The sequence below is a fragment of the Lasioglossum baleicum genome, chromosome 12 (assembly GCF_051020765.1).
Source record: "Lasioglossum baleicum chromosome 12, iyLasBale1, whole genome shotgun sequence".
NCBI classification, from domain to species: domain Eukaryota; kingdom Metazoa; phylum Arthropoda; class Insecta; order Hymenoptera; family Halictidae; genus Lasioglossum; species Lasioglossum baleicum.
Genome location: NC_134940.1, coordinates 5379768 through 5406872, shown reverse-complemented (window position 1 = coordinate 5406872; position 27105 = coordinate 5379768). Strand labels below are relative to the sequence as shown.

General features: G+C 44.6%; 1 protein-coding gene across 3 annotated transcripts in view; it reads right to left on the bottom strand.

Annotated features, from left to right (window-relative positions):
- The window catches only part of Atg17 (autophagy-related 17), a 68120-nt gene extending 41018 nt beyond the window's left edge, over positions 1–27102 (bottom strand). Inside the window, exon 1 of one of the 3 annotated variants that reach the window (XM_076434953.1) lies at positions 9520–27102. In XM_076434953.1, coding sequence (XP_076291068.1) covers positions 9520–9587 — 68 coding nt within the window. In that variant the 5' untranslated portion in view covers positions 9588–27102. The remainder of the gene's footprint in view (positions 1–9519) is intronic. The other 2 variants (XM_076434954.1, XM_076434955.1) reach the window with 2 other exon arrangements.
- Positions 27103–27105: the final 3 nt, after the last annotated feature.

Sequence of the window (27105 nt, the reverse complement as noted above, 5' to 3'; positions counted from 1 at the left end):
TTGTTCGCGTTATAAAACATGAAGAATCTGCTTCCTACCATATCGTAAGTCCGAAACAGGATCCGCGAGAGAGCAGGGTGAACTGTTTAAGGCTTATAATCCCGGCGGATAATGAATTCTGCAATAAACCCAGCCAGTTCTAGAGCTTCAGCGTCGGCGATGTCGCGATTAAGGTCAAGATTATCTCTACCTGTATCAAAGATCCATGCTCTTCGACGAGCCCAACAAAAGTCCGACTAATTGGGGGAAACTGGAAAGAGACTTCTAAAGATCTAGCGCGAGATCCATCTTCCGGATCCAGAAAGCCGCGACCTGGTTTTGCGAAAGGCAGGAGAGGAGATCCTGACAACCGGATGACGTGTTTCCGCGGTGGAAACTGGGAAATAGGGGGGCACCGCGAAAAAAAGGAGAGAGAGAGAGAGATAAAAAAGTCCGCGAACAGCAGCGCGGCGATTCGCGAGCCTACTTTCGATCTCAAACGCGACTATCCGTTCCTCTCTATTTACTACGATGCTTCGAGTAATCCACGAGGGGCCGTTTCACGTGCTATAAACCGCGAAGAGAGCAAACGAATCTTGAAATATTGATATGTTTGACTTGAAGAGCCGCCCCGAGGCTAGAACGTTCCTCGAATGTACAGTTACCTGCCGATCTAATCTGAATCAATTGCAATTAATCGCAGATAGTCGGCTGCCAAGTAATTACAGGAGATTTATCAGAACATTGAAAATCTTCCGTGAGAAACGATTAACACACAATATCACATTTTAGTCAAAAATTAAATTTAAGATCATGAGACCGCTTAGAGTTTGACGAAGTTCTCAATATTTATTGAAGATTAGTTTGTTTCGTGTAGAACCGTTGTGATTTAGTTTAAGTTTGTAATAGCAAGACGCAGAGTAAAAGAAAATATTACATAAACATATTTTCGGCAAAAAGACCGAGCAAAATTCAACTGGTTTTTCGTTCGACGCTACTTAACAACGATCAACGATGTTTATCTAATCTGTTGCGTTCACTGAAACGAAAGGAAACCAGCAGGAAGCTCGTTAATGCAATAAATTCAGTTTCTCGATAGACTAATTCTATACAGGATCAATTTCGTGTAACTTCCCATTTTTCACAAATCATTTATTAAGAAGTAAAGTATGGAAAAATTTCATTTCGTCGATGAGAATATTTTTATCGCGAAAAATGAGGTAAAAGCTCCGCTAATTGCAGTTCACATGGACGTTCCTTTTCCCAGATCTGCAGATACCATTTATCGGAAAGCAAAGCAACGAAACATTTCATATAGCTGATTAAGAAACGTCTTACGACGAAAATAAAGTAAAAGCACCATCAATTGCAGTTCGAATAGACTATTACCTTCCGAAAGATTCGCAGATGCTATTTATTGAGAGTGGAGCCAAGGAAAAATTTCACTTTGCTAATTAAAAACGTCTAACGGTAAGAACGAAGTCAAATCACCGCTAATTGTAGTGTACGCAGACACTTCTCACTATTCTAGAGATCTTTCGACGCTATAAACGCGTGGAAATCCGCAGTCCAATTAGTCGAAACAACAAGTTCTAAAACAAATATAGAACATAAAACTGCGTGCGCCGGTAGCTGAATTGTGCGAACGAATCCGTGAGTAATGTTAGCCCTAGCCTTTAGTAGTGTTCGCTCTGTGTACAGCTGGTTCCGTGTCGGAAAATCGATTCGCGGCACGCGTCTCAGCAAAGCCGATTAAATTAAAGCGTTCTAAAATTCTGAAAAAAATGTAACATATTTTGGATCCTAAGCAGCATTTAAGAGGATTTTTTCAGATTTTTTGTTGCGGGAGATCATTGTGCAAAACAATAAAAAAGTAATTTCGTCGACGTTTCTGCTTTGAGGAGGAAAGTTACATTTGTTGGTTTTTCATTTTTTACGAGAAGAGTTTGCAACAAAAAAATCTGAAAAAATTCTCTAAAATGCGCATTAGGATCCAAAATATGTCACACTTTTGTCAGAATTTTTATTGTGAGAGATCATTGTGAAAAACAATGAAAACCGAATTTGTACCACCCCGATTTTTCACACTAAAATCATCAGAGTGTTCATTTTGCAAATAATCCCGATACGAAAACTGGTGCCGTGATTCGACTGATCCCGATAGGGTTGCATGCGGTAATTACTTCAAGGTGATATTGATCCCCAGAGGGGAATCCCGTAGAACGCGTAAAACGCGTAGCGGAGCAAACAGTTCGGATTAATGAATAAGACTGCACGGTTCCTCGGTTGTGCCGCGTGGCTCGCCGGGTCCCGCTCGAATGCACCTTTTCTAATTAATACGCGATGCTACTCGCATCGTCCTCGCCGCGAACAAAGAGCTTCTCCTTGTGCGTTATTCAGCCTCGACGAGGGTGTTGACGACAACTCCGTTCCAATTCCTTTTACGCGTACGTTTATGGCCGCTCGTCGGCGTCGGCGAGCTAAGAGCGTCTTCGAGAGTCTCGCCGCCGTAAAACTCGCAACAATCTACCACTACTGGCTCGCAATCTTAGACGTGTATCGGCTACCTCTCGGAGAATTAATTAATTTATATCGACGTGCGCACCTGCAGAAAATTGCGAAAAGAAACGCAATTTCTGTGCAGTAAGATAAAATGATCGTAAGGGAATCATGTTTCCGGATTAAATTCGGAGCACTATCCGCAGCGAGCGTCAACATCATTTTCTAGAAATCTTCGCTAAAACCTCTCGGAATAGTTCTGAATAGGCGAGTAAACAATCGGCTCGAGAGCTCTTTACGGAACTGCGGCCCTTTCGAACATAGAATTCTGCGTTTTCTGGTAGAACGGCTGAGGCAAAACGCGACATAGAAGGGAAAGAATCCCCGGAGCATTGAATGGAACCGAAGTAGATTAATGCTAACCGACTGAAGACTTTGTTTCATCGATTCGCGTGGCTGGAGACTCTTTTTTCTATCTTTAATTACCAAAACGAGTGAATGGGAAATCGTGCAATCGTTATCGAGGATCTCGCCGCTTCGAATAAGGTAATTTCTCAAACAACTGAAAATTAAAGGGAAATAGTGAAACTAACGATGAATATTTATAGCAGAATCTAGTAAGATTTCTAATGACTCTGACATATCTAAAAGGATCTCGAAAATTTAATTAATAATCTCGGGAGAAGTCGTAATACGATATTACACAACACGACTCGTCAGTTTACGAACGGAATCGGTGTAACCATTGAACAATCGATTAAGACGTCCCAGATCGGTAATATTTGACTTTTAAAGCGCAGTTAGGTAACCGTCGAGTAAAGTGTTAACAACATTTCGGGTTAAGAAGCGTTCCGCGAGGCGTAAATTGGAACCGGCCCCGCCATGCCAACGCAGAAGACAGTCTTCCTTTTGGTCGGGCGGCTCTATAGCAGTCTTCAAGAAGCAATTCAGTTCGAATCGATTGGAGTCAGCCGTTTCCTCGGTGACAGAAACAAAGCGAACAAGTGTTAACTTGTGACGCTACGGGTCCGCCCGAAGCCAGTTGACCGACGGGGACGGAAAACTAATCGCGTCTAATATTAACGAGACCCAATTAGCGACGACGCGGGTCGAATTGACTCGCGAGTTTCCGGCCGGTCGTGGGGCTTCCGCGCGAAACACATTCTGCATAGATGTTCTGGGTAGGAGTGTGCGAAAAGCCGAAAATTAGAGAAAATTTTGGAATCTTCGAATGGGTCGAGATTCCGGACAATTTTCGAGATTAGTCTTGAGAACGCCGGAAATTTCCAAGATTCCCGATATATTCGGAAACCCGTGAATACCGTTGCTAAGAAATCCCAAAAATTCTCAAAAATCCCAATATATTCGGGAATCTCAAAGTTCCCGGCCTCGCCAGCTCGATATTTTCAGGTTCTCGCATGACCTGCTTCCGGAGGCCTCAGTCCTCCAATTTGCGCACCGAACTTTCTGAATCGCGATTATGGCAACCGACGTTCGCGGTTTAGCGGTACGCTTCGCAATTACGCGAGAAAATAAACGCAACGGGGTAGAAGGCGCGAGGTGGATCGACACGCATCGTTAATTGCGTCGACGAACGGAGGGTGAATGACCGACGTGACCGCACTGTCTTGATGCACGAATATTCGTGCATTAAGATAGTCTTTCCAGCGCGTGGGATCATCCTCTCTCTCAATCGTGTAATGGCTGGCGGAACAGCTGGATCGTATGTGACATAACGTAGATACATGGTATGTATGTAAGTACGTGGCCGTGCGAGCGTCAAAGGCGGTCTCGGGACTTTGAGGAGATCTATCGTCACGTTACCAAGACAGAATCGATGCACGCATTGAAATAGAATCGTGGATGGCCTGGTGATTGATCAGTATCCGCCGTTACGGTCCCTTAATGAGCTGATGCCGTGATGGAAATCATGGAAATGTACAAAGAGCATGGGAGTGGGCTGATTTGGTTTTGGAAATGGACCAGTTGATTTCGATCTCGGTATAATACGTCAATATTTGTACCGAACGCACATGTGGGCGTGGCTTGGCTGTTCTTCGTGGTAATGAAGCTAGGGATCTGTTTCAGTCGACAATTTCTACGAATTCTGGCATGTGAGAGTTGGTAATGAAATCTTCTAACAAAAAGTTTATCTTTGATATCTATGTGAGCTTCGAAGCTCAGGCATGAACGGTAACCCTACTACATACAGGAGTATAATATTCCCTCTGCATCGAGTATCCTGAATGGGCGTGGCTTCACACCAGTTATGAATGAAAATGGTACGTTAAATAGCCATCAGAACTTAAACAATTTGCCACAATCACAATCCTCGATCTACCCTCTAAAACTTTCAGTAGAATACTGTCTCCATCCCCGTTGTACGCCCGAACACCTCCAAAACCCACAAGTTCCGTTGCTCGAACCTCTTCCCTCAAAGAAACCGCTAATGGCGCGTATCATCCGCAGAGAGCTTAATAACGACAACAATAATTCAAACATGGAGGAGAGCCGCACGGCTGAAGTGCCTCGATAAATTTCTTCCCTGACATTAAAGCTGTCTCCACGAATTATACTAAACCTCCTGGCAGTACGAAAGAGCAAAGGTGTCCGATTCACCGGGGCACTCGCGGAAACTTCTAATTAGCGTGGCCCCGCAGATCAAGCTCGACGACACGTGACTGATGTCCCGTTTCTAGAAATCGCAGGACAATTGCAACAATATGCCACGGTTCACCCGTGAAATCCCGCGTAAACTCCCGTTGGATCCCGATATAACGAACGGTAGAAAAGTTCGAGCGAGGTTTCGTGCGTTCGGTTCAGGCTTCGATCCTCCGGACTTTCTTTTCTCGAAGGATACATAAAGTGGTTGGTTTGCCAATCCGAGCGCACGCCGAGCGTAACACAGCTCGCGCGAGCGAGGGATAATGGCTCGAACGAGCGGACGGACACGCCGAATCGTTTTCTTCATCGGCGATAGTTGCACGCCTACCGGTTTTATTTTCCTAATTCACGCTGGCCTCATTCCGCGCCAACTTTTCCTCGCCTCGCGTACCGTTAACACCGTGCTCGTTCCCCTTGCGACGCGAGCCAACCGCGTTATATCAGGTCCGAACGAAAGTTCTACCGAGCGCCGCTCTTAAGAGGCTATTCTAGTTTTTCATCTCCCACAATCGATTGTTCCTGTGTTCTACATGTTCTTTGAATAAAAGTGTCGTAGAACACGTGTGCAAAAGGATATGTGAAAAATTCGCAACACCCCTTAAGGGGGTACGTTGATTTTGTTACGAACCTAAGCAAGAACACCCCTCTACTCGAGGCAGTGCGAATTAAGCGATATAATTTCCTTGTTTGCGCACGAGTCCCCGGTATCATCGCGATGATAAATGGAAGCGGACGAGACAGAAATTCAAATAGTAACGTCTCTCGCTTCCGCCTCTCTCACGCCTCTACCTCTTTCTCTCTCTTTCTGTTTAGTATCGCTATCGTTATTGATATCGCGCAACGTTACTGGGCCAAAGAACACGAGAGGCGGCATCCTACTTCCTTATCGAAAAAGGTGAGGTTCACCGCCGCGGTACGCTTTACAACCTAACTCAACGATTGCGTGCCGTTCATCGATAATCTATCGTGAGTTTCTGCGGTAAACATTTACAAGGAGCTCTCTCGCGAAGGAAATCCAGGCAATAAAACCAGAAAACGGTATCGCGATGATACGCGCGCGCGGTGTGTTCGTCGGTGAACGATCGAGCGAGCAATCGGAGCTTCGGGATCATTCGTCTTTGTTCTAATGGCAAACAATTTTGCTCTTGAAACCGCAAACAATGGAAGCTTCCTCCGATAAAAGAGTCCTGGGAGAACTAACAGAGGTCCCAACTGATTTTTCCAAAGAATTTTCGTGGAGACTGTTTTACAAAACAGACAAGAAGGAATGAGGTTGTTTGTGCAAGGAAAGGATTTCCCGGCTCCAGGATCAGAGCGATTTATCTAGGGCTGCCAGCAGCCTGGAAATAAAGCGGAAATGTCATTCGGTGGGAAGCGGAGTTCCAAGGAAAGTTTCGTAAACGGCGGTAGCCGTGCAAAAGTGGACCGACCGTTTGAAGAGCGGCGAGAGGTTCGAGAGATGTAGCGTTTTGCATCACACATTAAGGACTTGGCCGAGTTTTGTCCACGGGTCAGACTCGTGTGTGACACAAGCGAACGGCCGCCCACGTTACCCGCGCCGCGCCGATTCCATTACTATTTTCGTTGCCACCTGCAACAACCACGAGGAGAGCGTCGTCCGTCTCTCCTCTCTCGTTAGAGAGGAAAAAGGCCTCTCGAGCACGCGTTGCCCACGTCCGTCCGCGATAGATCGATCGTTTTGCAATCGTCTTCACCTTCGACGGATCCTTGGCGCTTCCACGCGGTGTCGTTGTTCGCGTTAGAGGTTGCTAAATGATTGACGGCGACCAATCCCGGCGACGATTGAGAAAATCTTGCGTGGCAAAAGAATCAACGATGCACGTCGATCGGAACGAGCCTGCATGCATCACCGTCGAGGAGATATTCGATCTTTGTTTGATGCTGTTCGAACAGTAAAAATGGAAATGAAAATGATGGGCAAAAATCTTCAAAGAAGCTAGCGGCTCAAGAAGATTACTGCCCGGGTATGATGGAACACCCTCAGCCACAAAAGAATCCCCTATGATTTCGCTTCTCCAAGCGGCAGTTGCAAATCCGTCATGGACACTGATGTCCATGATTCTGGCCAGCGGAATGAATCACTGTAACGAAGTGTTACTCACGCGGATTAGACAAAGGGACCACAGTCGTTCCTTCAGGTTACAATCACCACGTTCATCCGAGCTTAACTGTATTTGTCCTTCGGTCCTACAATGTGTCGGGCTCGGGCGGGCATCCGAAATATACCTACGCTCGGATAACCTACCTGTTTCAGATAAATTCGAGTACGTCTCCGAGTACCCGGTAAAAGAGATCGTGAAGGAAGCAAGATTTTCTCGAGTGTCGGACGGTGTCCGTTCGCAAAACGTCGAGAGAGTACGCGAACACAGGCCAAGAAAGGACGTTCGAGCGGCCTATATTCGCCGTATCTGCGAGGCGGCGGAAGAAATGAGTTTCCGCGGCGAGGAAGCTAACGTTCGGAGGCTAGGCTTGGTCTGATAAGCATCGGCCGGAGTTTAACGAGGGAGTTTAATCTGGGAATAATATCGAGCGAGCATGTATGATGTCATAAATAATACGAGTACAGTCTATCCGGAGGAAAAAAAGAAAATCCGAGGCAGGCGATGTAATTCGCACGGAGGAAGACGTTCCGCAACATCCGCGATTTCTGCCTCCCGGGGAGCAGCAATCTCGTGTAGTCTGAAGCGAAACTTCAATTGCAAATAAAAACCACTAGCCTCCAAATTGAACGGCCAATTTGAATTAGCTGTGGAACCTCCGAGGGAAACTTTCTATGAGTAATCGGAACAGCTGTGGTCTGATTGCGGATCTCGATTTGTAGCTACCTATGGAGACTTGATGAGTAGTCTCTGGGATCTTCGGGCGTTTATAAAGTAAATAGAACGGGCACATTAACGTTGAATCATCTAGACAGTGATATAAATTGTCTCGTTCGCTTGGACTTCGCTAAATTATTTATTAGAATGATCATTTGCGTAAGATCACCGTTCATTAAAAATTGTTATGGGGTCAGGTTTGCACCGAGTTAGAGAAACACTTCCGCGGGGATCGCCGCTTAATTCCTCGACTGAGCGGTTAATTAAATGTCCGCAGGATGATGTACGATTGCATCTCGTCCTACATACGAGCGGGACACGAAAAATCTGTTGATGGAAAAGTTCCGGTATATCGTTCGGGGCTGGCCGTGGCCGGTCAATATTCTTTGACGGAAAATGAATATTTAGAGCGGCGTCAATTACCTACTCGATATTCCGCGTGCGGTTAGGGTGGTTTGAAGGAAGTGAATGAAGGGCGTCGAATGGCCGCGCACAAGAGGAATGGACGGAAAAGGGAAGGGGATTATTTATAGGACGGGAATAACAGATATCGGGTATTAGAGAACAATATATGGGCTGTTGCTCAACACCATCGGCGTTCACGTTTTTCTCTCTTCTGAATAACGTAACGCTATTTTTGGAACACGCTTACTTCGTGCAATATCTCGTACAATGTGTGTAACAATCTGTAGAATCGTAGTATTCTGTGGGCCAATAGGCGGAAGGATACAATTCTGGTATTTTTAGAAAACAGAAGAGCGACATATGCTGTTGCGACCACCGATATTGCGAGTGGGAGCGGATTCAACTATTCGCTGCTATTTCCAAAGCTTCATAAGCGGATTGCGAGTGTTTACGGGGGAATGCGTTCGTAAAAATATACACCACGTGACTATCGGTGCAGGTTCCCTTTCTGCAGCTTCGTTGGTTAAATTCGAACATTTTCTGTCCGAATTGTATACTGAACGAGGAGTGGCAAAACAAACAGAAAAAAATTATAAAAACCCTTCGATAAAATCATTCATACTGAATAGCAAGTTTGTTTACAATATCGTGTCCGACTCTTAATGAAGATTCCGAACAGATTCAAATAAAAATGTATAAAATTCTATTTCGGTTTTGTTAATGTACAGCTATTGGAGAACATATAGGCATACAACAGATATAAGTTTCCTCCTTTTTTAGGAAATTACGATCTACAAAAGAGTTCTAATCACTGAAACCGTAAAATATTAGGTTGTCCGAAAAGTTTCTTCCGGAATGTGTTCCTTTAATGTTGCAAAATAAATACTAATAATGCGATAATCTTTATGTTGATGTTTTAGTACTACCTAACATGAATTTCGACTATGTGCATGAATGGAAAACCAACTTTTGGGACAATCTAATATTTATTTAGCAATATTAAACGAACACACTCCGAAAGAAACTTCTGGGACAACCTAATAAATCGTAGGGCAAGGGGTAACCCCTGAAACGCATCGAAACCTGAAGGTTCCCGCCGTAAACAGTCCCGAATCCCAGTCAAAATATTACTCACGGTTGCAGCGCCAGCTTGATGTCGAAGGTGATGGTGGTGCCGGTGTCCACGCGGAATATGTACAGCATCTTGGGGCCGTTGGTGTTCCTTCCAGTGCTCGGACACGGTATAAACGGCCAGCCCGCCTCAAGGACCCGACTGGCATCCGGCGTATCTTAGACGCTGCCAGGTATCGTCCTTGTTCGAGGACCTCTGGTCACCTCGCCTCGGCTCCAGTGTAATCAGCTCGATCGGTGCCTAACCCTCGGTTTGCCAGCGCGAGCTGATGTGTTTTCCTAGGGTTTATGCCACATCGATCATTTCCACGTAATCATTCATCGACTCAGAGTAGTCTTTTGGATCTCTCTCCAGTCGGATACGAGGATCTCGACTCGTACTCGCAACCGTACCGTTTCCTGTTCGAAATGATCGCGTGAATCCCGCGCGAACCTTGTGGAAACGACTCTGACCAGAACAGAGAGAGAGAGAAAGAACAGCTATCTCTGTCTCTAGGGCAACTATACACACAACCACTATAGACACGGTGCAGCTACGTTGGTAGCAGTGATTGGTTCAGCTGCCCTCGCGGAAGGTTTATTCAAAGACTCGTCGAGACACCAACGAATTCGGCAGGCCAGGACGAGGTTGCATCAGGTCAGGCGACTACATACACAACATGCCCCACAGTTAATCGTTGTATACAGTCTCGCTGAAAGAAAGAGTTCGCAGGTAGAGGCTGACGGCACGGTCGATCGTTATTTACAGCGTCGAACAATCCTCCGTTCCGTTCGGGTGTAAATCAGCGTAGTACACGCAGAGCAGGAACCGACCTGCTCCCCAATGGTCCGTAGATTCGTGTTGCAGCGACGCTTCCGAGGACGATGAAGATTTTCGTCGAAGTTGGTCCGCCTGTCATCGAGCTGCACTCTTGTATCCCGAAAGCATCGGTCGATCGCGCGTCCCCCGTTTTTCCGTGATGTAACGGATCTTCTCTCTTGCCACACGATTTCTTTCTCGTCTCTCCCCTTTAAACACACTACTCGCAAAGATAAATCTCGATCAGCTACGGCACAACAGCTATGTCGATACACAGACAACGCAAGTGTTTTGAATGGACAGGGCCCGTCGCGGAACGAGTTTAGTCCCGGATCAGCTGCTCGTCAAAACAAAGCACTCGCGCGTACACGAAAGGCCAGCGATTCTTCCTCCTTCGAGCTGTTGGCCAGGACGATTGAACCCAGGTACGAGTTTCGTGCTGGTTTTATCTGGTGGACGCTGTCCGCGGGGACCCGTCCCAAACACCGGAGATCAAATCGACACAGGCCAGGTAGCTCGTTCCCTAGACCGAGAGCCGTGTGTACACCGAACAGAGTGACGTACCGACCACAAGAAACAACGCTGCGCCACACGCACGGGAACCTATGCGCAGAGAAAGAGAGAGAGAGAGAGAGAACGTTTCACGTAGGAACAAAGAAACTCCACTTTCGCCGCGGATTTTTGCTGTACCGATTCCGTTTCACGACGCCTCACGATTCCGACGCCGTTGACCGCTCGTTCCCGACTTCTGTACGCGATCCGCTCGACCAAGCCAGTCCGACGAAACAGACATTCGTATTCTCCAAGAGCTCTTGCACCGTGCCTGACGATCAAGGTAGAGGGGGCAACTAGCTCCGCGCAGTCCCGTTCAACATTTTGCTCTGACGCATCGCGTCGCCAGCTGTTTACTGCCGATCTGGCCGAGCACGGAGAACAGAACGTCTGCTCGCCCGTGCACGCCGCTTTCACAGATATTCCACTCGCCACTCAGCTGTTCGCACCGCGATCGCAGCGCCATTCTCGAACCACGCGAAGATGGCGCCCGTAATCGTTGCGGCAATTTCAACGTCGCTCCTTTCAAACTATGCTTCGTCGCTCTCGAAACGCACCTTTCTCCTCGGACCTGGCACAACTGGAAACACTTTTCGACAAGGCATTTGCACATCTGATTATTAGACTGAGGATGCTTATAGAATTTGCAATTTTTCAAGATGAATTCTCAGAAACTTGAATCAAATAGAATCTTATTGTCCGTGGTAGTAGCCTTTTTTCAGCTGAAATAAATTCGAATCGTACTGAATTCTATCGTGTTTTATATCCTAGCATTTTTTGAAAATTTTACTAATTATACAAACGCGTATCAGTAATAAAGAAAAGCACAATAATAGGTTAATTTCGTTTATTTATCTTACAACTGCTGGATCTATGACCGTAGAATATGTATCTTGTATATTTTTCAACAATTGTTTGTACATTTACTGCTCCTTGATTGATCTACCGTAACGTGTTTGATCAGCGATATAGCAGAACGATGAATTATCGTGTACGAGACGTGTTGTCTCAAGAAATTTCAATAGGGTTGTTTTTTTATACTCGAAGCTCTGTTTGTGCGTGCGCGTCAGATTAGATACGCGACGAGGTTATAATAGCAGGGATAATTCAAAGTGGTTAATGAAAATAATGGTGCAGCGATCGACCAGATGTGGCAGCGCGCTTGCGCACAGGGATAAACGACCCAGCGCTATTATCGCTTCCGTGTGGAGGCTCTTCAAGCTGCAACTCGACTGTGAAAGGGGAGAAGTTGATGCAAATTTCCGTGCTGGCAGAACAGAACTGCGTGGGGCCGCAGCTACACGCGGCCGTGTTTGTTTATATGCTGTAACGCTATCGCGGCTTGCAGAAAGTTGTAGGCAACCCGACGTTCGCGATTTTTGACCGCGCTTTGATCGGCCCCTCGCGTACCTCTCTCATGAATACGTACCTTCAGTCTAGGCAAATAATAAACACACGGGTTCGATATACAACACATACATAATGCTCCGACCCGAAAATAACTATTCGTATTCGTCTCGCGCATCGAGTAGTAGGTCGGCGCGTGTTGTCTTTGATCTTAATGCGATGTTTAATCGAGAAATTAATACCCGGTCATCTTTAGGAAACAAACGCCCTCGTACGATTCTCCGCGTCGCAGTATGCAAATATTTCCCGCGGAATTGCGCCACCGAATGCCACCGTAACTCGGCAAAACTTTCGCAATGTTATATTTCGGCTATTAGGTAGACTCTTCTGAAACAATGGAGATATTAAACAAATTTCCAAAGCGTTTTTCCACGTCCAGAGATCTTCAGGATTTTAAGTCCTCCTCACTTTGGGAGTTCTTTCTCCAAAATTTTAACGCCACCACCAGTTCGCCCCAGATAAACCCATTGCTTCCGACCAAGGAAAACAGATATTTTACGACGGCTGGCAAACTGGTCGTCCACGATAAAATCCGGGCGTAAAAAGGCGACCTTTATGGCTTCGACAAAAAAAAGGGAGGGTCCGATAAGCGTACTGTAATCATCTTAGAGGCTCGTCGCCAGTCGCGTTGCACAAAACAAAGGAGGCAGATTCCGATCGACGACGGAATAATTTAAGGTGATCGCGTTAGACGGTTCGGTCTGCCCGTCTATATTCTTTTCTAGCGGTTCTAGCATACAGGTATAGCTAGAGAAACGTTCACCTTTCGATCGTGGTCTCGAAAGTGCTAGGGCTCTCTGTAGTCATTGTTCCTCGTGCGCGTTCGAGCGGACACGCGCCGGAATCCGCGCGACGCACACGCTCGTGGTTCACGCTCGGCTCACTGAATTTTAATTCTGTCGCTCTAACAGACTCTAGTGTCAATGTATGACCAGGAAAACTTACTGCGCCGCGGATCCGACATTAACTCGCCCCGGGACCGACGCAGTTGAGGCGATCTTGAGCCGCGCGTGTGCGTATATAGGTGTATATAGGTATTGTGGCACGTGGCTTACGATAACGACGCTGCTACATGTCGCCAACAATCGTGTCTGCATAGCAGTACATATTAACATAAGGGAAAATCGATTTCTTTTATCATCGATCTTTGAAGCTTTGAAAATCTTTACATAAATCAGTCTAAATGTTTACATGTATCTCCATTTGTACCGCATATTTCTCAACGAAAAAATTTCTGCACGTTCTCCAAACACGAGACAAGTTAGCCACAAGGTTTCAGAAAGCTCCGCGTCGCAGTTTCCCAAGAAAAAAATCGCAAGTATCGCCGTATTCTTAGAACTCTAAATCGAGCTCCCCTCTCTCTCTTTCTCAAAGGACTAACAAAAGAGGAAGTATATCGGAAACCGTCTAGAGTAGGGGAAATCATTTCCGACATGATAAATGAGTCCGAACCTCTCTCCCCACCTAGAACATTATACGTATACACGTTGCACATCGTCGAAACGAACATTTTACGCAATCGAGTGCAATTTCTTTCCGTGTTCGAACATTGTCAACGACGATCACAATCTTTCGATACAAAGCTGTTAACGATTTCCGTGATTAGTCATACACGATATTTCGTTGTAATGCCTATGCAATATCGATAAAAAGACATGACGAATACGTTCGTCATCTCGACGAGATTAATTTTTTGAACGATTAATTCGCGTTAACAAGTCTCGCTCGACTTTGTTCGTTTTCTCGTTTGTAACGTACATGTATTGATAAGTTTGTTGATAAGACAGGGTCATCGATGCACGTTTTCGGTGACGTGATCACGGTTCTTCCGATAAGGTGATCGAGAACGATCAACGCGCGGCGAAGAAAGCCATTGACATTGGAAACGCGTCGCGGACTAATGACGTGGGGAAACGAAACGATTTTCCCGACTGTTCTGGAATTAATTGACCGCCGAGGAGATTTATTCCACGCGATGCAGATTTGCATCGGCGCGGCGAGCCTTTGTGCTGTCTTTGTTGCTCGAGCTGATGTAACGCTTCTTTTTTCTGTAAACGTAAACTTTTCGTGTGTGGGAGATATTGAACGTTTCTTGAAGATTTCCAGAAAATGATATGTTGCTAAAGTGTGCTGCATATGTACACAGTGTCCAGATAACTGCTTTATAATGGGTTATCCAAAAGTACGTTTAGGATGTTGAATGAGAATATCTGTCAAACGCCATGTTTGTTTCTTGTCACTTTCTTGTATTTCTAACCTACAATGATAGACAATTTTAACAATGGAGTCGTATACGATTGAAGAGCGTGTTAAAGTTATCAAAATTTATTTTGCAAATCAGTGTTTCGTGATTTTTTCGGCACACATACATAAAAGCAAATCCATCAGAGCAAACAATTCGAAATTTGGTTAAAAAACTTGATGAAACTGGAGGTGTTCATAGTTCATAATTAACCAAAGTGTGACAGACCAAAAACAGCTCGTTCTAATGAAAACATTGCTGCTGTTCGTGAAAGTGTTGCTAATGACCCATCAACATCAATTCCACGTCGTTCTCAAGGATTGAGTAAACGTGGTCGTGGTGGTCATTTGACAGATATCGTCTTTCACACATAATTATCATGGATGATACCTGATAATCACATAAAAAAAACCAATAAAATTAAAAATAGTATGTTTTTTATTTAAACAAAACTCCTATAGTTTATTTTGGATAACCCTATACAATATCAATGTACGTCGGTCTCCCCTATCCACCGCATTCACTCGGATTCGATCGTGCCACGAGGAAGTATCGAAATTCGGCTCGATGAAGAAATTACCCGGCCAGGGCCGTACCGTTTGAAGCAATTGCCGGTAGTGGGGCCCGGTCGGTGATCATTAACGATCGTTTTCCCCTCGCGAAAACGCAGAACCTTGGACTCGGTTGGCGGTAAGGTAACCGGCCCGGTTCTCTCGGTTCTGTCCGGTCCGTCGGCTGATTTCTAGATTTTGCTCGGGTTGCGAAACGTTGCGCGAGCATAATATAACACGAGGAGGCTGAACTGAAACGTGAACCGTGCACCTGGTGTGCGCCCGCGAACTCTTTCAATTCCGCTCGTTGACGTGCCCGGCGACGATCAATTATCCCCGCGGTGTAAGCAAGTCCGCGCGCGATAGTTCCCGGGAAAATGTGGTGGCGCGGGCGCGTTCAACGGGTTTTTGTTCCGTACTCGGCCTCCGATTAGCATATGCAAATCCGATAAAACGTAACGAGCCGGCCCCCGGTAATTGAGCGCGTTAAGGGAAAGCAATGGCTGCGATCCAATCGTCTCGCCGCAATAACGCAATAAAGAAGGTGAACAAGAGAGGCTCGTCGCGTCGGCCAGCGCAGCGGTCACGGCCTGCGAATTTTCCGGCGAAACGGACAATGCGTTTTTTGTTTTCATCGTTCCTTTTTTTCTCTCTCTTACTCTCCACCGCTCTAATGAATATTTACGATCGACGGAAAATTCCCCCGATCCTTAATGCGCGTTTCGGCGAACGCTTTCTCCATTGTTCCGCCGATAGGAAACGCGTCTCGGATGAACCGTCTCGCACATTTTAATTATCGAGGGTAGAAAGTCTCCTCTCCACCGGTCGAAAAATTAATAACATCCAGCGGGCAGCCGCAGGATCTTTGGCAATTAATCATTCGAAATTGTAGAAAGCCTCGTGTGGATCCGAGTCCGGCGAGTCCTAATGATAGATCGCTTCGAATCGTAGAAAGTCTCGAAAGATCTCCGGTATAATTAGCAAGGTTTCATTGTTCAAACAAAGAATTTCTTTAGCACCATCTTACTGAAAAGATCGTGTCGAAGGAAATTTTGTATTTCGAAGTTTCGTTCATAAGATGTAGTTCGCACAGCATCGGCTACATTTTAATCGGGTTCTCCCATCCCCGCGCTGAATAATTCAAGAATCGATCGGACTTCGATCTCCCGTTAGCATCGTCCCCCGAAGTGTATTTTCATCGCGTACACACTCCCCATACCGTTACGGAGCAATTAAAAAATTTCTCCCATCGTTCTCACGTCGCTCATGACCCACCGCTTCGTAGAAAGTTCATTAGCGGAACGGTAACGCGACGGATCAAAGGGAAAAGGGAATCGACCGGATAGGTTCAACGATCTCCTCGATCGAGTCGCGTTTCTCGCAGGAGGACGATGTCATCATCCACTACGGAATGACGCAATTCCTAAAAAGTTCACGATACAATGTTCATTTCACTGTAACACATTGTCCGATTCAAAAGCAGCAACAAACTGTGCCCGAACTGATAAAAATCGCTGCGCAGTAGTGATAGAGGAAGACCGCGTCACGTGAATCATCGTATCGGCTGATCGATCTATGGATCAACGGGAGAAAGGCGGATCGGCGCTTGAGGCTCGGCTAGATCTCGGCGCTTGACGAGCGGATCGTTGCGTGCGCGCGACACACGCGCGGTTTCTACGCCTCTCCCCGCGTCTCTACTCCTCTCGCGGTTCTCTGGTGTTCTCTGAAGGTCTCTCGTTAGGCTTCGCAGCACGCGAATCGCTGGAGAGCCATGCGGGAGGTGCGTGGCCAGAGCGAGGTCAGCTCACGCACGTGCACGTCGTGCGTACCTCGTACTATTATGTGTTATATGTTACGGGCCCCGCTCTTCGCTCTCGTCCCGTTCCAGCAAAGGCGTAACCAGCAAAAAGGGCGCAGCGAGAGCCTCGTTGTTAGACCGTTGCATAATGAACAGGCCTTTCTTTTTTTCTCTCTCTCTCTCTCTCTCTCTCTCTCTCATCTTTTTTCCTTTCTTCTTAGTCCCCCTCCTCCCACTGCACCGTTGATCCGTTTTTTCTCCCTACGTGTCTTTTTGTTTTTTTTTTTTTAACGCTCCCATCTCCGTGAAACACGACCAACACACGGTAACGACCGTGTTTCCCGCGTCTCCTCAACTTCTGCAATAGGGAAGAAGAAAGGTTCGACGCGCTTCGCCCCTGATTTATGAACCCCAGATCCGAACCCGAGCCAAGGTCTCGACGCTCGTTGACCGCCGACGAATATTGCAAATTTACGGGTCTGGGCCAGAACAGTGATTTATAGGACCCCGAAAAGCCACGTGGCTTTCCGGCCGGTGATAACGGTGGCCATTTCTTCCTGAACGCGTTTGGCTATATTTGACTCCGACACGCGAGGATTAACGATTAAGCCTATTGTTTACTGTTTTTGGGGAATTATCGAGGGGATCGTGGAGAATTGTTTGCGACGGAAGGTATTTGTTGGCTTCGATAATGGGAAACTGGTTTTTTTTTATCATAGAATTGAGTGGGTGAGGATCAAATTGATTATTTGGAAACCAGTAAGGTGGAGTGGGGTTAGTCTGCCTACGGAGCAAGTCCGTTAATTGGTTATTTTAATTATAATATGAACGAAACTTCTCTAGCTTGTATTTATTAATGTAGTATAAGTTAGTATTAACTATTCTACATAAATGTCGCCCAAGAATAAAGTTGTTTTAATCGCTTAAATCAACCAATGCCAAACAGTCACGTGCAAGGAACACGTACAACTTTGAGTTTACAAATTTACAAGTTATTAATATATATTGTGTTGTTATTTTAGGTAAGTACAGCAAATATTGATGTAAGTTTACATTAAATAAACCGTTTTTATTGTATTTTTTTAAATTTATTGAGAAAAAAACACTAAGATGATCTTGCCCCGTGAATATTTCTACACGGGGCAAGTACGTACCTCACGGTGGGGTAAGTTGGATAACTATAAAACTAAACAACATAATTTAATGCAATAAGAAGCATTTTGAAGCAGGCTTATTAACCATTCTTTTCTTGCCCCGTAGCACTTGAAACAAGTTTCGAAAGCATTTTTAAACTTCGTTTTAATATCACTGTATCCCCTTTCATATTTCAGCATAAAAGTACTTGTTTGTTTAAAAATGGATAACTATAAAACTAAACAACATAATTTAATGCAATAAGAAGCATTTTAAAGCAGGCTTGTTAACCATTCTTTTCATTTTTAACTCTCAGAGACGGACTTGCCTCATTTTCGGGGACACTTTGTACAATATCCTATCAAAATGATAATTTTCAAGCAAAATTAGAATCCCTCATAATACGAATTCATCAGTAACAGCTGTGGCAAGAGTTTGATACCAAGAACGTTAAGTTTTTACATACCAGACTGAAAATAGATCAGTTTAAAGTCCAACTTTGCAAAAACTAGGGCGGACTTACCCCACTCCACCTTATTTGAGAACGTATGGAACTAGGCTTTTGGAATGGAGAATCGTGTGAAGAGGGGCGAGCTTAATTTAGAGACGCGTAAAATGAACTAGAAAATAGAGAACCCTCCATTCACCCCGATGGTCATCATTCAGTTAAGAGTTCAGTGACCCTCTCTCCGTCGTCTACGAACCCATGTATAAAATGTATGAGCCGCAGGCGGCCATCTTGAATGTCTGTGTTTCTAACAAATCCTGCGGTCTCTCCGAAGGGTGAGGATATACATTTTTCATGCTTCTGCGCGCGGTCGGCTCACGATAATATTGAAGTTGAAATACGCCGACGCCGAAAGTTTTTCTACCATTATTCATGGTCTATACGATGTTTATCGTCCAACTGTAATAATGTTTTAAAAATTACATCGTACAGCGACTACCGGTAAAGTTACAGGATACATTTATGTGCGTTTTACAAAAATATTGAACGCAGTTCCGAGCTTGAAAATCGTAGATTCTCGGACGGAGATCTCTCGAGGCGGACTAATTCGTTGTCGACTAATTAGCACGAAAGTTCCACGCACTATCGATGGGGAAAGATTGCGCGGCGACGTCGGTTTCCCGCGGTTGACAAATGTCTGTAATCAAAGAGGCAGCATGCGGTAGGTCCGCGTTATCGCTGCTAGACGATTATATAAGTTCAGATTACGCCGACGAGAAAATTAATATTCAGTAACGGCAGTTGCGCACGTTGCGCTCCGTTGGATGCGAGTTTCAGGTGAAGGATACAACCAACGAAACCAGAGATGCAATTGTATAGCGCTCCGAGTAACCAAGGTCGACATACAATGTGTGCATGGAACAACGTAATTCGCAACTAACTTATTCACTTTGCCAAACAAATTCGTTACACAATCATACTATTACAAATAAAACCGCCCAAGATCCATTTGAAAATTTTTCTTCGCTGCGCCAGTTCACGTTGCTCGTTGAGAATTATCGTTCTGCTCTTCAGTGTGGTTTATCAGCCGTTCCCTGTATCGTATTCTCTCTTCAGCGAGGACGACGACACGCGTAGAACATTTACACAGTAGCAAACGTAACGAGGAAAACGACAGATAAGGAACGAGTCGATGCGTCGCGAAGAGACTTCTGATTTACCGGGCTAAATCAGATTCCTGATTTCCGGTGAAAAATTGGCAAAGAGTATTAAATATTGCAGAAATCATTTGATAAACTGGAGATAATGTTAAACTCGAGTGGCTTGTAGTCTTGAATTTTTCGAAAATAGAGAAGAGCCGAGATAACAGTCAACCTAAAAACTGTGCTATCAAGTAATTAATGAGCGTCGCAAGTATCATTTATCTCTGCCACGAGCGAGCGAGACGCTGCTTATGTGGGACGCAGAAAATTGGTGGTCAACGCGTAACGTGGACGATCAAGATCTCTCGGTTTGAATCAATTAGGGCCTGTCCGCGGACGAACATGGTAAAACTGAAGAAAATTAAGGGTTACGTTAACGCGTATGAAACGGAGCAGGAAAACGAGAAGACGTACGAGAACAGGGGTACGGCGATAAAAATCAAAGACATTTGCTTTCCCGCGACTCGGATCTGATAAAATGGCAACGGGACCAACAATCGTCTGATAAAACCGCACACGTTTGTAGTATTCGTTCCGGGCCGATAATCTCTGCGCAATAGCTTTATCTAGAGAGCGAATACTCGCGACACTGTTCTATATTCGGCCCAACAAATATTTCTGGCCGCAGAAACGATCTTGGCTCGGTATGGCCGACATGATGCGATGCACGTGGGTTACGTGCATTCGGAGAAACGTAAAGGAAAGGAAAGTTATCGGCCTGCTGGATCTCGCGGTCGGTGCATCGCGTAATTCGTCACAGTCGTTGCACCAGTGACGAATGAACCACCTGTCCTGCACGCGAAATTATTCATCGGTTAAATTTAGAATCTTTTTGTCTCGGCTCGTGCCGCCGCCTTATCGACCGTGTAATTCGCCGTCAATCGAAGATCGAGATAAAACGCACGCCTTGTCTTTTATATTTTTTTCCGCTACGAACGATCTTGCGACTCATTGCACCGCGTTCACGATGGACAAAAGTTAGGAAATCACTTCTCTGTTCACGAACACGTATCAGCCATCAAAAAATGAAAACATTAGCAAATTAATGCCGCTACAGCAAAACTGTTTGTCCATGCTACGTATATTGTTTGTAAAATACGGAATAACACCAATTCAAGGATAAAGATGTTTGCTGCGACAGGCAGCTTATCGAATGTTTTTTATAGTTGCGATTGCAACGCAATTAGGTGAAGTGAATATCATAGTCGTACATATAGAGTGGACAGGTCTGTTTCTGATTTGCATGTGCGTATTTTCTGCCACGTGTGACCATTCGACGCGAACTTGGTAATCAACAGGTAGTCCATCGAGACAGAAATTTGCATGTCTAGGTAGTCGATTTTCGGAGCATCGTTGTTGTATGAAAATTCGACAGAGTCGATACAAAGTCCAGTGTACACTTGATACAGTATGTTTACGTGTTTATCGTCACATTATAATTTCAAAGTAATACGTTTCATAGTAGACAAACACAAGAATTAAAACGTCACTTTGTTATCGTTCTGACATCGCATTTAACTCGATGGAAATGTAAGAAGTACAGTCATCTTTTTTTTTTTTAACGGAATAATGCATATATTATTGATAATTGGAGCAGTGGGAAGGACTATTTCTAGATGAGTTGTATAGTTATAAAAATTCGCAGCATAGGTGTCCTTGGCTGATCAATCGTTTTCGCTCATGCTGCAGGCCACTCGATGCTTAATGGCTCGTGGTATCATCTCTCCGAGATGGTCCCAGTGATCGTCTCGATTTCAGGGCCTCGTGATCACCGCGGAGGAGTAAGTAACGAGGTTTTGCGTGCGGTATCAGCTTCGGTAACGTTTCGCTCGCGCCATTCTCTTATGAGCATTGCCAGCCTGACATCGATACTGGACGATGATATCGTCGTGAGGTCAAGCCGAGCACGTGACAAGATGTAAGCATAAGCATAGGCGAAAGGTGGAAGTACACGTTCCTTATTATCGGTTACATTTTTTCCTCCGCGTTTTTCTTTATCGCGATGCGCCTTAGGCAAAAATCGACGCAGAAGTGAATTCACGCACGGCTTAGTATCTCGACCTTGGCTCGGCTAAATCATTGGTAAAGTGAATTTCCACGCGGATTTTTGCAAAACAGCGATAGTGTGTATCGAATATATCGTCAACTCTTATTTTAACACGGAATCGTGTTCGATTTATTGGAAAGAAGAGCGAGACGATTTTATCGAATGTTGTCCTTTTCTCCGGAGTGTAATGGCAGCCTGATTATTCGCGCGTTTCGCGTAAAAAGCGGCGAGCCAGGTCAGGGACCGTGAAAAACTCGTTTCTTATTCGCGGCTGCGAAGCAATTAACGCCTACCCCGGCTTTTGTCATCCGAGGCACCAGACGAAAAGTTGTTGGCCTCGTTCGACGTCTTCGTTCTCTTTCTCTCTCTCTCTCTCTCTCTCTCTCTCTCTCTCTCTCTCTCTCTCCTCTCCTCTCCTCTCCTCTCCTTCTTTCGACGATAACGCTACGCGCGTTCGCTGCAGATCCGCTCGAAGACGAACACTTTCGCGCGGAAATGTTTCCCTCGACAAAAGACGATGGAAATTGAAACTTTTCGGATGTTATTCAATTGTTTGCGGTCTTTGAAACAAATGAACAATGGCCATTTGACGTCGTCCATGCATAATATTTATTCCTCGGAAATTATTCAACATGAAAAAAAATAATTCTTGGTGTAAAGTTTAATGGAAATACTTGCGTTACCCTCCGTTGCTGAAAAATGCAGTAGTACTATACTTGATAGCTTATTAGATGTTTTAAGAATGCCAACATGAAGGTGTGTCATTAGCTCATGTTCTGCATAAAGAAACCCTCACTGTAAATTCATGCGAATTTAAATTTTTATCAGCAAACTCTGAGAAATTGGAGCGGAATAAACATTCATGTTCTTGGCTCAGTATTTAACTAGAGTAAAACTAAACTGGTAATTAAACTTCACGATAGTTTCAAAGAGTTTGAATTTCAAAAGTGAATTACAAAAGGTAATGAATTGAAGACTTTCTGTTTGTTAAATACCATTTAAGATTTAACATAACATTGCAACTACGTAGACTGTTGTACGATGTCAAGCTTGTTGCATTATGGAATCAAAAATGGCGGTCGACTGCGCTAAAAACCGTCATTCGCAGCGTACGCGCGAGCGCGAGCGCAGCAAGAACGAACGAGGCGACATTAGCCAGTTATGATACAAGTTTATTGAATCACTGTTTGTTTTACTTCCCGAATCAACAATGACAGTGGGCCCCATCGTGTGTTCTCGTCGTTTTCATGATGATTCGTCGTATAATTATGCTAAAACCGTTCGTTTCAACGTGTCTCCCTTGCAGCCGTCGATAGAATGATGATCGTGATGGTAATAATAATAATAATAATAACAATAATAGTAATAATAATAATAATTAATGATAATTAATCAATAATAGCGGTAATAGTAGTAATAATCATAATAATAGTAATAATATTATACAATAATAACGAGAGATATGCTAATTTCTCCGATAATAATCAATAGATAACAATTAAAATATACATATGATTGTTTCATAGATTTCCTCGTGTATAATAGCAATCGGATACCCAATCATTTGACTCTCTTTCGTTTTTTTCGTTCGGTCGATATTTTTCATATACCTAGTGTCCCTATACATATTAGAAATTTCCCCTTTGATTCGTGATATGGTTTTTGTGACGCAGTAATGAATAATGGATTAACGCGTGTAGGTTCGAATAACATCCCCTACAATGCCCGTCACTTTTTCCGTGAACCTTCTCAGTCACCCTTTTTCTTTTTCGCTGTTTCTCACTCTTTCTCTCTCTCTCCCTCTCTTTCACTCATCCTTTCACTCTGTGTCACTTTTTCTCTCTCGCACGGATACGTTTTTATCAAATTGTTAGAGCTGCTCTCCCCCGGTGATACTAATTAATCGAATCATATATGCGTACATAGTTGCAATATATATACAGTACATGTTCTCGGCGAGCGAACACCTCGCCGGTACAAATAGCGATTTTTCGATTATTCCTACGAACGTTCTTCGTAACAAAAAAATCATCCTCGATCCCCGTGTCACAGGGTCCATTCAAATGGAGCCGATTACAAATCGACGATTACAGTCGAATCGACGCTCGCGATTAACTCTGAAAAAAGCTATCCGCTCGTTTATGTTTCCGTTTTCGTCCGGAGACGATGGCGAACGCTGCTCCCGATCGTCGATCATCGATCGTACACGTCGAGAAACAACGCGCGCCCTTCTATTTTCATCCTAAACGGACTTCGCCGACGATTAAAAGTACTCGAGACGGTACGCGCGAAAAGTGCTAGTGTTAGGTACAAAGAGGAAAATATATGTATATGTATATATATACCTATATGTATATGTATATACTATAGCGTAGGATGAAAATAGCGAGTGTCCTCTTTCTTTGGAAAAATAGTCTCGAAACCTGGTCTCCCGCGAGAAAGACGAAACCAAATTAACGAAATCGTGCCTGACCAACTAAACTGCGCCGATCATGGTGCGTACAAAGCGTTCCACAATAGACAAGATCCATAGTGGTGTCTAATGCAATTGAAAATCCATGAACATGTCCACGAAAATAAATTACAGCCCTCAATTTTATAAGTGATCCACACATTTTTGGTTAGACGTTCATTTCAAAAGTATCTGACAAATCCTCGACATTTTTCGAAAGATCACCGTTTATATTCAACTCTGATGACTTCTGCACATTGATAAAAATCACAGCAACTTCTTTTTAATTTGTCGAAGATCCACTGGAAGGTCAAAGACCGTAATGTTTTTCTAGACACGTCACTGCATCCTCATTTGCAGAAGACATTTAGGTGTACTGCCTCGCGTGAATCACTCTGCACACACTCTATCTCTCTTTCTCATTCTCGCTCACACTTTCTCGCCTCCTCTCCGTTCCATATTTACAAATTCACCTAGGTATACAAGCTACGCCTGAGGCTAGAAAAAAATGCGATCGCTTGAGCGCAGGCAGGTCAATCCTCGATCCCCTCGGTGAAATCGAGATCACCGTGATCGACCTTCAGCCCGACGCGTGAAGATCGACGTCGATCCGCGCGTCACGCGAGCACAATTTTCCCTGCGGGGGTGGAAACGGTCGAAAAAAATGTTCGTCATGGTGATACCGCTTTTGTAAAATGTTCGTTGACCCCCATGGGAAATGTCGGTGACGCTCGGAGTCTCTTGAAATCTATCCACAGCACGTGTACAATGACATTTTCGAAACCGTCGAGAAAATACAAAGATCGCGCGCCGAGAGAAAACGATATTCGATCTTCGATCGTTAATTCATTATTTTATGGTACGTCTCCGTAAATTAGTGACATAATCGTACCTTCGCAATGAGGATACGCGCTATTACACTGTGCAAGACTGTATTTTAATTGAACGTTTCTCAAATATTTTCAACGTAAAACATGAATCTGTTAGTAATTATATGAAACGCAGATTTGAACAGTAACGATTACGCGGTTGTTTCTTGCATTGATTTATACGGTAGAGAAAGTATACAAATGTATTTTGCACAGTGTAGTTATTGTTTCCCTAAATTTGTTCTCTCGTCAAATTTCTAGTCTCGATCCGCGTGTCCCGATCGACCGGCGAAAATCCGATCGCGACGATCGAAATCGTGCGCAGCTATGTGTATATAAAAATCGGAGAATAGTGTTTATGTACAGTGTTCGCGTGGAAGGCAAGGCTACACGAATAGACTTCGTAGACGAAGCGGTCTCCCGATGGAGCTCGCGTAATTAATTATACACATGTTCCCCTCCGTAACGTCGCGCAACATCCGAGAACGCTGTCTTCTCTTCGTCCTCGTTGGCTACTTTGTGCCATCGATTTTGTGCTGCCTTACGATCGATTGCGTCGTAATAGGGAGTCAAGTACGACGTTAGGGGGGTTCGCAGAGGGCGACGCTACGAAGGAAACAACGCGCGTCCGCACAACAACCATACAATTACATGGACACGTCGATAACACATGAATACATCGTAACGTTTAATCACACAACAACAATTCTCTCAATCTCTCTCTCTCTCTCTCTCTCTCGCTCCGAAATTCGTAGAAACCGTAACAATCGTATAGAAACTCGAAACTCGTCGCCCTAGCTTCAGTGTGCACCATCGCCCACAAGCATTAGGACCTTGTTTCTTAAACATTGTCAAAGATTAATTAATAAAGTGACTTTTTAACTAGATGGAGCTGTACACGAGAAGATTTGAATTTGTTTTTGCTCGTGTGTAGCCTACGGATTTTATGCCATCCGATTTTCCGTGTTATCATTCCCGCGCGAGTTTGAATGCTTGTGGACGCGTGACTTAAAATCGATCCAGCGAATTTATTTAAAAAGCTTCGAGCCCGAAGAACCCCTTTCGATATACAGGGTGTCCAAAAAACGTTTTGAAAAATACCTTCGACTGTCCAGGTTCCCCGACCGTGAGAACGTCTCTCGGCTTGAAAATGATCCACTAGCTGCTCTAAATGTCGCGTATAAAAGTGATCGTGTGGTCGTCCGCGCTCGAGTCGATCGTCGAGTCGACCAAAGCTGGGCTACATTTAAAAAAGATCGAATGAAACGCAACTTGTTTTCACTCCAGAGTCCAAAGACAACATCTTCATCTTAACACTTTCTCTAAAAGTTCGTTGAATTACGAATGAAATCCTTGTCGCTTTGAATTGTCGAGACATTCTGAAGAATTAATCTTTGATTTGAAGAAGACTATTAGGAAAAATTGTAGGTCAAGTGTGTTAATTCGAAATTGAAGAGACCTTAACAGAAATCATACCTATTCGTAAATGGAGTTAAGAATCTTTAATCACTTAAGGTACATTTTACTTGACACTCGGAGGTTTAGTTCGATGCCCAGTTTGGTCGTCGAGGAAGAAAAACGAAAAGGAAAAGTGTAAGAGAGATTCGTGTCTGTGCGCACCGTGTTTAGGGCATCAGGGCCCAGCGAGGGACCATCCGAAGCCCTTACAAATATTATTATATTAAAATACTCGGTGTAAAAATATGTATGATACAGCCGGTGGCGGATCGCTGAAATAGCCGGCCCGTCCAAGAAAAAGAATCGAGCTGGTCTCTCTCTCTCCAGCCAGCGAAGATCCTGGTCGTCCTTGAACCAGCTCACCGGAAGTCCTTCCGCGAGCGATCGCTATGGAAGTATCCCGGCTTGTACTTCGTGATTCGTTTGCCTCGACCGTGTTTTGATCGTGTCGTAAACTTCGACGCGAATTCTTTCGTTCTAGGTCGAAAGTCCTTCTTGTTCGTGTCGCTCTTCATCTTCTTGTCCTTTCGTTTCATCCTGCTGCTGCTGCTGTTTCTTCTTCGACTCCTGAAGAACGGTCGTCCCGATCTAAGATCCGAGTTTGATCGCTCGATAGCAGTTCTCAAGAATT